Raw genomic sequence first — 12,543 nt, 5'->3', positions numbered from 1 at the left:
AGCAAGAACACAAAGAACCTTCAAACATCAGATTAACTATCTGGGTGAAGTTCAAATAACACGCTGGAACAACGTTAACATTACTCCAAAAGGACCATAAATTAGACTAAGCAGGTTCACCATGTATCAGTTGTCACTCCCACATACATTTGTGAAAAATAGAAACTCTTTAAAATTTGGAAGTCGAGAGAAATAAATGATCTTGGCTGCAATTGAGTTCAAGAAATTAAAATAGTATTTTCTTATTCGCTGCCACACTGTGTGGTTTTCCATCTGTCTGGTGAGAACAGGAAGGACCTGCAGCAAGTGGTGAGGGTGGAGGTGAAACTGAAGTTTCTCTAATTTCCTTTCAAATAATAAAGTTTCCATATATTTGTGATTGTTTAGAATAAGTATAGCTCATTAGTCATAAGAATTGAAAACACAGTCTCTAAAAATATAACATGAGACATTATAGAACATATTATTTTGTTTAACATAACTTTGTATGTTATGACTGAAGAAAAAGAAATGACACACACACACCTTTCATATCTGTGTTTTTATAGATTGTATACTGCCATATAGAGCTTCTAAATATTGTTTCAGAAACTATCATCTTCTATTCTATTCTATTCTATTCTATTCTATTCTATTCTATTTGATTCCCTCACTGATCCGAGGGCCGTTATGGGCCTTTTTCCATGAAAACATTTGCATTGAACTTCCTCTTTTTTTTTACTTATTCAGTTTAAAAGCTAAAATAAAGACATTTCAGAATATGTGTATAAAAATAGGACTGATGGGATCTTTCAAGCCAGAATGAGACCAGTTACTGGAGGTTGGTTGCTCAGTTTACTCTTTGGGTGTCTTGATGTTTGTAGAAATTGAAACAGAAGTTCTCTGATGGTTACTGAGAGCAGGGCTGTCTCTTGTTTTCACACGAAGTCACAAGATGAGAACAGCATGTCATGATAGTTTCCACTGCTTATCACGCTTCCCATTCCACCGCTCAACGCCAAATGACTTCACGTAGTTGACCGGGTTATGACTGAGCCCCTCCGCCACCTCCCCCCTGTCGGCCCCTCAGTCACTCCCTCCGTCTCACCTAAGCCGAGGTGGCAGGACTCTCCAGCTCCTGACGGTCCTGTGAAGAGGAGACATTCATGTTTACAGGGAGAATCAAGCCGATTACTGTGATACTGAATCAGAGAAGGAGAGGCTCACTCTTCACGATGACTGTTGCCATGCTGGTAGCCGTGCCATGCTGATTGGTGGCCACAGCACTGTACTCAGCAGTGTCGCTCACAGCACACCTACAAGGTCAGAAAGCACAGAAATAAATCACAGTGGGAAATATATGGACTGCAAGAGATGTTTCATTTGAAGAACGTTTCAGTCAGCCAGCTTAAATCTGTTTTTTGAACTATCCAAACAAAAACAATTTAGATTTGACTCGATCAGTGTTCGCCCTGCCCAATGACTGTGATGGGCAAGTTTGACGGATAAACTAATTCAAGAAGCAGTGCAACACCGGTTGACTAAATAATTAATTAGATAGTGAAATAATTATATATATAATAATTTATATATATAATAATTTTTTGCATAACATGAATTGGTATTTTAATGAATTAATAACATATTTAATGACATATTATATATTTTCAGTTTTTATTCATTAATGACACATTTAATTAATTATTTAATGGAGTATTTTTTATTTTTTTTAATTTTGGCACATTCAGTCTTCCATAGTTTTATATATGACATTCATCGTAAAACCAATCCAAATTGGTCGTCTGTCTATACGAATGTGTACTCCCATTGATAATGTTTAGAGCAAATATTTCTCTGCAAGGACATAAGTGTGGTTTCATTGTTAAAAAAAACAACACCAACCAGTGGCCCTACATACTAAGTACATCCCTTTCAGCATTTCTGCTGTTTCCATGGAAATAGACTTTGTTTTCAAAACCTTGTTGTGTAAACGTGAACCTTTTCTCTCCAAGGCTGCTCTGATCTCCACACAGTAGAATCTATTGTGTGCCACCTCTTCAAAAAAACATCTGAGGGTGGGAAGAAGGTGTGTGAGGGCAGCAGCACCTCTGTTAAAGCCCCCGAAGAGGTAATATGAGGGTCAGAATAGAAGGAAGAAATGTGACCTTCACCCTGGACCGGCCTATTTTAAAAGACGATCTATTTCCTCCTCGGCAGTGGAAGACATGAAGTCTGTGTCCTTCTTCCAACAGACAGTCTTTTTGAACTGAGTGTGAAAGATATAACAATCTGAAAAAATGCTTGAATATTACGATTGCTTGTTCTCTTAAATGACCTTCAGAGAGAGAGAGAGAGAGAGAGAGAGAGAGAGAGAGAGAGAGAGAGAGAGAGAAGAGAGTGCACGCAGTGGGAGGAATTCATGGCTCGAATGACACAAAGGTCAGCACTTCAAAACCAACAGCTGAGGGTCTTGAAGATGACGAAGAGGAGCCGGCTGGGCCGAGCCCCTCAGCCGGTGATCCCTCCTCTCCTTCTCCCTCCACAGCTAACTACTGTCTCTCTTTCATTGTGTATAATTCCCTGCTTCCCAGATCACTTCTCCTTAAACCCATGATACATTTTGAAGCTGAATGAAACAGTATGAACTTTGTTTTGCCGCAAGTTTTTGGCCCTGTGGCCACTGGTGGTACTGCATCTTTAAAAAGTGTGTAAATTGAGCAACTTCAAAAACAAACAAAGTCAATCCAATATTCTTGATTTGAAACATTGTAAAAACAATACATGTGACACTTTGTTCTCGAACACCATAAGGACCAAAATCTTGCAGGTGTAAAGATTGCAAGGATTACTACTGCAACAACACATCATCAGTAGGGTAAAACTAACCAGTGTCACGACAATAAACTCAGTTCAAGTTCCCTATTGTGGGCGAACAATCCAACGCATGGTGAATTCTGCTTCACATTTCTGCCTTTAACGCACAGCATTTTGAAAACTGTCCGTTGCGCAATTTTCATGTTGGGCCACGAGTGGGTGCTGTTGTTTGTTCGTGTAATGAAATCAAACGCACGTGTGCAGAGAATGCTACCCTATAAACATTAGGAATGGAAGTATACGGACATTGGTATGGACAGACGACCAAGTTGGAGTGCAGTAGCAGCATTTCAAAACAAATGATGTTTTCCACAGAGACAGAGTGATTTCAAAAAGTTGCAATGTCCCCCATTTCCACAAAGTCCAAGCTCTGTCAAAAACTTGCCTTTTCAGTCGCTTTGACCACCGTTGTTGTGTAAACAGACTCTCAAAAGGCAAGGAAGGTTTTCTGTTTTCACATGAAAACCCTGTTGTGTAAACGGGGCCTAACAGACCCCCGGATGCTTTGCCATGATGAGGTTGTTACATTGCACATGACGTCTTTTCCAGAATTTTAACACCTGGTGGTTTGCTTCTTTGAAATAATTACCAGCGGTCCTCACTTTTTATAAGGACAAAGATCTCTAATGTGTGAGTTGGCTTTAAAATGTCTTCCTCTTGAGTGCTACGTACCTACTAATGATCAAACTGTGGACGCCATACTTGTTCTCGATCTTGTACTTTCCAGGGGCATTCAGAGGATTCACGGGCACTCCGTCTTTATACCTGCAGACATTAACAGTGAGTTACTTCACACCACAATTACACTTTAAATACCAACATCACTTCCCACTGGGACAGCCAACTAACAAAATGTATTGTTTTTCTGAAGAAACTATTTTAAAAACACTATTACAAAATGTTCCCTTATCAATCAACACAGTTGACACTTTAAATAAATGAAAAGATAACTCTAATATTGAGACCTGCATTATATTTTAATAGTAACATTTTAGCTAAATTATTTGCAAAAAAAACCCCAAAAAACTGCCTGTCCTAACAACTGGGTGATTTAAAAATCTGCATATACTTTTCCTGAAATAACAGAGCTTAGAAGATAGACGCTGCACTTTGGGCCATGTATAATGTAGCTGCAGTTATATATTGGAGCCTTCAAGCCTGATGGAGGTGGGCGTAGCGTTGACAGAGAGGTTGTGCGGAGGCTGCAGAGGTGGTTCACACTAACACGTAGTCTTCACGTATCGCTCGCGTCTGGAGTATAAACGAGGCTGCATGACAGCTCTCGTATCGATACTCAGTATCAGCAAGTAGCTAAAGGTTAGTCCTCGTTCTTCTTCTTGCATCGGTGCTTCCCTACTTAACATAATCAATCTCATTCACTGTAAGGTGGGAACAACAAACTCCTGAGGGACTCACCTGGTTAAATAAAGTTAAGTAAATAAAATGAACAATAATATATGTACATTAAACCTCTGGCTTACATATCCTCTGCTCAGAAAATGCTTTTACCCCCAAAGAGGAATGACATTGATCTGTATCGCACAGTAGTTAAATCAGACAAAGAAAGGCTGCCAACTCTCACAAATCAAGTTAACTGTAAAACTCACATACTGCCTCATCTTAAGTAGTCAAAGTCAAAAACTCTTTTAACTTGCTGTTGAGATCTGTAGATAATAAAAAAAGTGGACTGTATGAAGCCCACTGGGTAGATTTACTGTAGAAATTTGGACAAATAAAACAAGATAAGCGCTGCAACATCAAACATTTTTTTGTAGTTGTATCAATTTGTCTTAACTACATCACATTCAGTTCTAAAATATGTGGATATTTTTAGATTTTCAAACATGATTATATGCATTTCTATTTGATAAATCAAAAATATAAATTGTTGTATATGTTATGTACAGAAAAAATATTCTGTAAAAGAGCTCTTTTGTCAATCAAAATGGTGTAAATGGTGCAAAACACAATTATGTTTATCTTACTATGAGAAATGTGAAGCTGATATTCTGACTAGCTTCATAATTGTCATAAATTTACTTTAATTAAGCATCATTGTTTTAATATTCCAGTGAAATGTTACCAAATATGGCCACTTGCCCTTTAAGCGGATAAAACCTCCATAAATTCATATTCTACCAGATTTTATACTGTAAACTCTTTGTGGCATGCTGGTTTAACATGTGAGATATCAAACTAACCATTTGAGGATGGGCCGGGGGTTTCCCTGCACGGTGCAGAACAGCTTGACGGGCATCTTCTCCCACACGGTGTGGGGCCTCAGGGCTACCAGGAAGTCCGGCATCTTGGGAATATCGTCCAGATACTCCGGCCTCCTCCTCATCATGTCCTTGACCTGAACATGTGAAATATACGTACAGCTGAGTGCATTATTACAGAGCTCAGTTCACATCGTAAAGGTGTTTAATGTGTGATTAAGAGGAAAGCATTATGACTTCTTCTCTGAACCTGCTGTCATCAATACTCGACTTCACTGCTTAAAGAGGTGAGCTCAGCCGACAGGATTCAACGTCATATTTATTTATCTGACTTCCAAAATCTGCTGCATGAGGCAGTTTATTTTTAGCTATAACACAGTATCATCTCATTATTTAAAGCAGGGATGCGTCATGTTTGACACTGTACCCTCAATGAAAAACTCTGATATGTCTAAAAAAAAAATCGTTATAAGAGTGTGTTATAATTTTCAGTAAAAAACACCATCAGTAAGACAGTGATTACAGTGTATGTATAACTAATATCTGGTACAAAATGTATTAGTAATGGCTTTTTCCAGTAACCTGAGTTGGAATTTGTTATTTTAATTTAGAAAATAGTTTGGGGGGGGTCATAGCCATATGTGTTTGCTTTAAATTCAGCCTGTGATTAAAAAAACAACAAGAAAAAAGTTTCACCAAAGTTTCACAATGTGTCTGACTTCAGCTCCCCACACCTCATTTGCAGAAAGTTGTCATTCAAATGACCTGAGGGCAGCTCGTAATGCCGCTGGAAACACGCCACACCACACTCAGCTTGCACTGCGATGTGTTTCACACCATAGACAATGAAATTGACGAATTCTATGGACACGTGATTTTGATGCACCAACGCATCCAGTCACTCTGGATTAGATTGATATTTTGTTTTAAAAATATCTGCATATCAGATATGAGCGCATATCCCGTATCATTCATCCCTAATTCACCCAGTTAATTTTCTCTGATCAAGTGCTTCCACTGTTTTATCTGCTAATGTGCTGGTCTCACTGCATCGCATATGTAGACCTGCAGCTTATTACTTCTGTTTGTTTCATGGGTATGAGGCTGTTTTGAACTGAAAATGATTAACTTTCTGGTGTTTGTTTACACAATGATGGTGTTTGTTTACACAATGATGGTGTTTGGAGTCACTGAAAAGAGAAGTGTTTGAAAACAGCTTCCAGATTGAAATGCTTTCAAATGGTCTTCGTCTCAGTTTAAACAGTAATAACAACACTTTTCCGAAGTACCAAGTACTGCACCGACAGGCTACGGTCGCAGTACATAGTTTGATTACACATGTACGAGTAGATCCATGGTAAATCTCAGAGTGTTTGAGCTGGTTATTCTTCAATTCAACAGCAACTCATTCAAATAAGTGTACATGTACAAGATCATGATCTGCAAAAATGGAGACAATGTTCATTAACAGTACTATACTGTTTAAATATTACTGTCCCCTGTGTGCAGGTTGATACACAGCACCAACTACTGGCCTGACAAGCAAACTACATTGTTTTCAGTAATTCATGTTTGTAAGACAAAAATGTTACACCTCTCTGAAATAAAAATGCAAAAATTATGCCACTTCCAGTCAACTGTTCTCACTGTTTAACACCTGCAGTCAGTTTGTGTAGAAAGTGACACACATAAGTGATCTAATATTAATAGAAGATTATTGCATTTTTTTTATCATTGCTATATCACTGCTTCTAAAATCCTGCCCCATAGCTGACGAGAAGAAATGTCCCATAATGTCAGCAAACGTTTTGGTAAAAAAGGTTGCGGAGGAGAGGAGCTTTTGTTTGTTTTGAGGCGGAAACGGAGGAAAAAGCAAGCGGGGAGAACTCGTCTCACAACTCACTACAAACAAAAGCTTCTCTCCTCTGACTGGCTGTGGGACAAAAGCCCATACCCTCTGATTGGCTGTGAAATCAGTCAATCTCAAATAAGGAACACCTTTTTCTTCATTGACTGAAACACACAGGTGGTTTACACCAGAAATCTCAGCGGAGAGCTGCGATGTTTGATTTGTAGATCTGTGACTCGGTGCATAAAATATGTTTTTCACCAAAGTTACTGCAACAATTGCAGGAAGAATGTGAACGTGTCAGTTTTCTAATCTAAGACATGTAAAATAGAATTTGTGCGCCTGTAATTAAGAATTTGTGAATGTGTAAATGTGGTGTTGTATTTGTGGACAGAAAAAAAAAAATCTACAAGTAAACAACTCATGGTACACAACTATAAATTCCACTTTTACGATTCCTCAAACTTTTTTTTACCAATAACACCTTCATAACAAAACACTATAAACATTAACAATGGGAGTACACGGACATTCGCATGGACAGACGACGAAGTTGGATTATTACTGTGACTGTCAAAATAAAACTACCAAGTCCCATGAGAATATGGACTGGGAGTCATGACACGATGGAGAAAACATTGTTCTTATTGTTGAACTACTGGGCATGTGCTGAGAACTACTATTTATTACGGCTATGGTGCACATGTGCAGTAGCAGCGTTTCAGAAAAGTTTTCATATATCAACATGAAGACGGAGCTGGAGTGGCTCCAAGCACCAAAAACGCTCACCTCCATTTGAATATTAAGACTTTCCACTTTTGCCTTGGTGGCCATCCTCATCCTGTGGAGCTCCTCTTCAATAACAGCAAGTCCTTTCCCAACATTCGCGCTGACTCTCTGGTACTCCTCCGTACCCTCCTCAGCGGTCCTGACAACACAAACATCAACTCAGTCCACTAACTAACAGGACTTTAATGGTCTCAGAGGGTGGGAGGATGAAGCCCTCAGGGAACTTTAACCACATTTTGTCCCACAAACTGCTCATGGCTGTTGAGATCCATAACAAGTGATAAGGACTATTCTTCTGAAGCTGGGAGGATTTCTATATGAATCTGGACTTTCTATACAGTCAAACTGTTATTATTTAAGTTTTGAACCAGAATTATATTTTTAAACTAATACATCTCAATTCAATTTAATTCAGCAATCAAAATGTGTTTTAATACGATTTCTAAATTTTACCCTCAATCTATTCATTTTACAAGGGATTTTAACAAGCATGAAATTAAAGTCGTTCTAGGAAAAGGCATTTGTACCTGCTGCTGTGTCCTACTGAAGCTCTCCGGCAGCCCCCAGGAGGGGCCTGCACCACACTTTGAGAACCACGTGTTTAAAGCCAATATATTAATCTGAGACTATTCACAGATTTAAAAGGTTTCTACTCTGGGTGGAACAAAGTGTTTAGGATTAAGGGACTAGAAGACATTTAATTAAAATTATTGTTGTTCTGTTAAAATAAGTAAAATGTTTTTAAAAAATATTTGTGGTCGATGCGGTCATCATCCTCCTAAACTGTTTTCAGTTACATTTAAGCATCCTCTGCTTGTTGTGCAGTTGTTGTTGAAGCTGCTTAAAAATTGACGATAATCACGGCTGATAAATAGAAACCAGAAATGTGCTGTCTGGACAGAGGTTAGAGATCAGAGATCGTAGTTCATATTACCTTACACTTAAAATAGAGCTGACATATGACAGCAGGCAGCAGGAACTCACCTCTGCCGGAACTCCGGCACAGTATAGGCTGGTTCTGCCATAGCCTCCGTGGCCTGGGCCTGCACCTGGCTCAGTGACTGAAACCTTGATTTCCTGTGGAGGGAAAGTCCGACATGGTGAGGCCGCCAGAGACAAAGGCCAGGCTGGTGGACACTGGACTTTTAGCTTGGCAGAAGCAATCGCAGGGCTGAAAGATCCCGGGATCCTCCTGGAGATTCCCATTAGTCCAACGTATTTGTGACAAATAAGATAAATGAAAAAAATGAAACCCAGTTGTCATAGAGCACTTTTATAGGGTGAAGTACACTGACCACTCTGCTTCTGAACTTGTTGAAAATCAATTATAGGCACTCGGACTGACACAAAAAACCCTATAACAAAAAAATATTATTTGCAAAAGCTAATACGTGCATATATATTGTAAAATGTAGAAGAGTGTCATACAACAGTTTTTTAAAAAACTTCCCTTCACTGCAACTGAACTGCAAACATTAACCCACGATTGACTCTTAATTTCCACTGGACTGGAGTCAAAGAGAAAAACTGGTGACAGTTAACGTCATTCACACATTTACACACGGGTATCAAAAGTGTAAACGACATCAATGTGCTGACATCATTTACACATTAATACCAATGTACAAACGGAGCTTGGATCCAAATTCCAATGATTGTGAATAATAAAAGCATGTGGGCGACTTTCAGAAGCAGCCTGGTGCTGAGATTCCCTGTCTGGAGCTGGAACTGCTGGAATTGGGTGTAGGTCAGGTTCAAGTGGTTTCTTCGGCCGTCTGACGTCAGCAGGTGCTACATGACAACATGGCAGCTTGGTACAGGATGACTGGCAGGTCTGAGATCTGTGCCGTGCATGTTCTGCCATCGTCTCACCACCAGTGAGAAGAAAGCCAGCAAAGCCTTACTGCTGGAGGTCAGTATTAACGTGCTGCAGAGCAGAGCTGTGGGGGTGCAGCGTTGTTCAGAAGCGTGCTGCAGCGGTGCAGGAAAGAAGAGGGAATAAAAGCTGCAGAGCATCAGCAGCATGAGCATCATGGGATGCACGAAGACTCAAGAATGGCTAAGGTCACGTTTACACGGCTCAATTTCAAGTGAAATTGCATCGTCTTAAAGTTTACGTTTCAGAAACCTTTCATGTTTACGCGGCAATATTTAGAAAATGATGTTCGAAATGTCAGAAACGCTGAAAAAGATGTGGTTTGAATGTTGGACCACCAGTGGGTGCTGTTGTTTATATTGGTAATGAAACCAAACACAAGTGCAGAGAATAATACACTATAAAAACTAACAATGGGACACGGACATTCGTATGGACATTTAAGACATTTAACCACGTTAGATTGTTATTATGGAGACTGTTGACTATAAAACTACCAAGTCCCAGGAGAAAATGGATTGGGAGTCATGACAATCTGGAGGAAACATTGTTGTTATTGTCCATAAACTCACACATGTGCGGACCAACTATTTACTATGGCCATGATGCGCATGTATATCAGCAGTGTTACAGAAAAGTTGCATTTCCCCCCTGTTTCCATGGAGACGGAGTCAGAACGTTTTCAAAAAGTTGCATTTTCCCTTACTACGAGCTCCATTGTCACATAATCGAACACCCAAAACGCAAAATAACTTTTTCGTTTTCAATTAAAAACGTTGTCGTGTAAACACGGCCTTGTTCTCAATCTCTAAAGATTTCCTAAACAAACATCTCTGAATGTCATTTTTGCACGTTTGTATTTGGTGCTTCTCAAAGTTGTAAAACTTTAACCTTTCAGTTAAAAGACTTTCAGGCAAAATCCCGGATTGAACAAATTTGACCTTTTCGCACACTACAACAAAGTTAGACGTCACACTAAAGAGATCAAAGTGTATTAATGAGAAATATACTGGAAGTTAGAGCAAGTTTTTGTAACAAGGTTATGTCTGGGTTGTTTCAGGTTTTAGGTAATGCTTCATAAAACAAGACTCAGTCCAGTTTGACTCATATAACAATAAGCCATCTGTTATAATGTGGTTTATAAACGCACTGTATTTAAATTAACTTAACTCTGGCTGAAAATGAAGAATGAAATGAAGAGCCCCACTCAAGGTATTTACCACCACCTGTCACTGATTCTCGACAGAAGTTTCTAACACTGAGCCATAGTTACACAAGGCTGCTTATATATAAGCTTATTTATTAGCTATTCACATATTCCAGGTTGAGTTCATGTGGAAAATGCCATTATAAGTCAGTTATTACAGGTTTTGGAAACTACATATCAATAAAAAGCAATGTATTTAAGATAGCATGAGGAGGAGGATGGGGTGGCGTGGATGAATCGCAGAGGCCAACATTAACTTTTCAAAGTGATTAATGTGGTTTTGAAGCCAGGAGCTTTATTTTTAACCTAACCAAGTCTTTTTGTAGCTGAAATGTAACCCACCAGTGAGATTTAAGACTGTAATAAAGATGTTTATTCTCACTGTTGGTTGTAACACTGATGAGTCTTTTTGAAGGAGTCTGTTAAACCTGCAGCTCTTCGTTGATTGTTATCTGGTGTCCTAAATGTCCACAGGCATTTTATGAATGGTGGCCTCGTAGAGCTGTTTAGGCCTGCTAAGCCTGCCTGGTAAATCGATTTGAATCCGCACCCGCATGCCTGGACGTGAAGCAAAGCTGCGCTTCCACCAGATGTGGAGCGGACAGCCGGCGAGGGAGTGAACAGGATCTGCGAAGCGACGGCCGCAGCAGCTGCAGTTCACCTCTGTTACCTTTGAGAATGCTTCTTCACCACACGCTGAGTGTGGTGGTAAGCGTAATCGGTTTTGACGTTGCCCGAATACTTCCTCTTATACCAAGGTATGACTTTGGAAGCCATGACTGGAACACTTCAAGGAGACCCGGCTGAAAGCACCAGGAGGGGGGAGGGAGGAGGATGACAACCAAACATGTGTTATACATACTAGACATGAACAATACAGCCTTTTTATAGCCTCACAGAGTCATATTAACACAAATCTCCACATCTCACACTTGGACCAGTTAACTCAGCAGTCATTTCTTGGGTAATACTCTCACTGAAGTAACAGTTACCTAAGGAAAACAAGAATATAACAGAAGAACAACAGTCAGTACATTTTAAGATAATTCAAACAGACTGCTTCAACAGTTTCCCTTTTCCAGCTCACACAGCTCAGCTATGAATAGCTTCCCACACTCTGCCAGGCCATGATTGGAGAAATGAAGGAAACAGCGTGAGATACCATTGAATACCAGATTACCATCAGAGCTACGGCTTTCACGCTGCGCCATCAAAACCACCACAATCCTTCAAACTCAACCAGACCATCAGATCCGAGCAGCTGCTGCTTTGTCCCACAATAATTACACAGAAATAATTCCCTCAGCACTGTCACGGCTTTACCTGCGTGTGTTTAGCAGATACAAATTAGTATAAGAGGGTCAGCCACCCCTTAATGCCCTGGTATGTATGGAAGTGCTGCTCAGGGAGCTCACACACTGATGTCTGCTTTTCCCACACAGGACACAGATTATCCACAGCCACATCCCACAGCAGCATGTTTCACCTGCTCCAGGCTTAGCAGCCGATAACGACTCCTCCTGCTCTCCTCTGGGCTCCACAAAGCCTCCAAAAAGAAAACACCAGGAAGCAAAGAATCCCAGAAAGTCACTTACCCCGAGAGATTAAAACAGCACAAAGCGGTGGCAGACCAGCCTGATGCCGCTTGGAAAGCACTTGCTGATGGTAACAAAAATATTCTCCTGTCACTGGAGGAATGCTGTACCCCTTCCACCCCATGTATGGACGCACTTAAGACTATATATAGCAT

The 12,543-nt window shown here is 40.0% G+C and overlaps 1 protein-coding gene across 6 annotated transcripts in view; it reads right to left on the bottom strand.

Annotated features, from left to right (window-relative positions):
• The window catches only part of myom2a (myomesin 2a), a gene marked incomplete at its 5' end in the record, with an annotated part of 49,538 nt that extends 36,995 nt beyond the window's left edge, over positions 1–12,543 (bottom strand). For 3 of the 6 annotated variants that reach the window (XM_080463417.1, XM_080463419.1, XM_080463416.1), the window contains 8 exons: positions 1,088–1,126; positions 1,207–1,295; positions 3,526–3,618; positions 5,055–5,209; positions 7,711–7,849; positions 8,695–8,787; positions 11,464–11,596; positions 12,389–12,495. In XM_080463417.1, the coding sequence (XP_080319543.1) occupies positions 1,088–1,126; positions 1,207–1,295; positions 3,526–3,618; positions 5,055–5,209; positions 7,711–7,849; positions 8,695–8,787; positions 11,464–11,570 (715 nt within the window). Of the gene's footprint in view, positions 1–1,087; positions 1,127–1,206; positions 1,296–3,525; positions 3,619–5,054; positions 5,210–7,710; positions 7,850–8,694; positions 8,788–11,463; positions 11,597–12,279 lie in introns of all 6 variants that reach the window. The other 3 variants (XM_080463418.1, XM_080463415.1, XM_080463420.1) reach the window with 3 other exon arrangements.

This window comes from Lipophrys pholis (genome assembly GCF_963383615.2).
Source record: "Lipophrys pholis genome assembly, chromosome: 5".
In the NCBI taxonomy this organism is placed as follows: domain Eukaryota; kingdom Metazoa; phylum Chordata; class Actinopteri; order Blenniiformes; family Blenniidae; genus Lipophrys; species Lipophrys pholis.
This window is presented reverse-complemented; position numbering and strand designations above follow the sequence as displayed.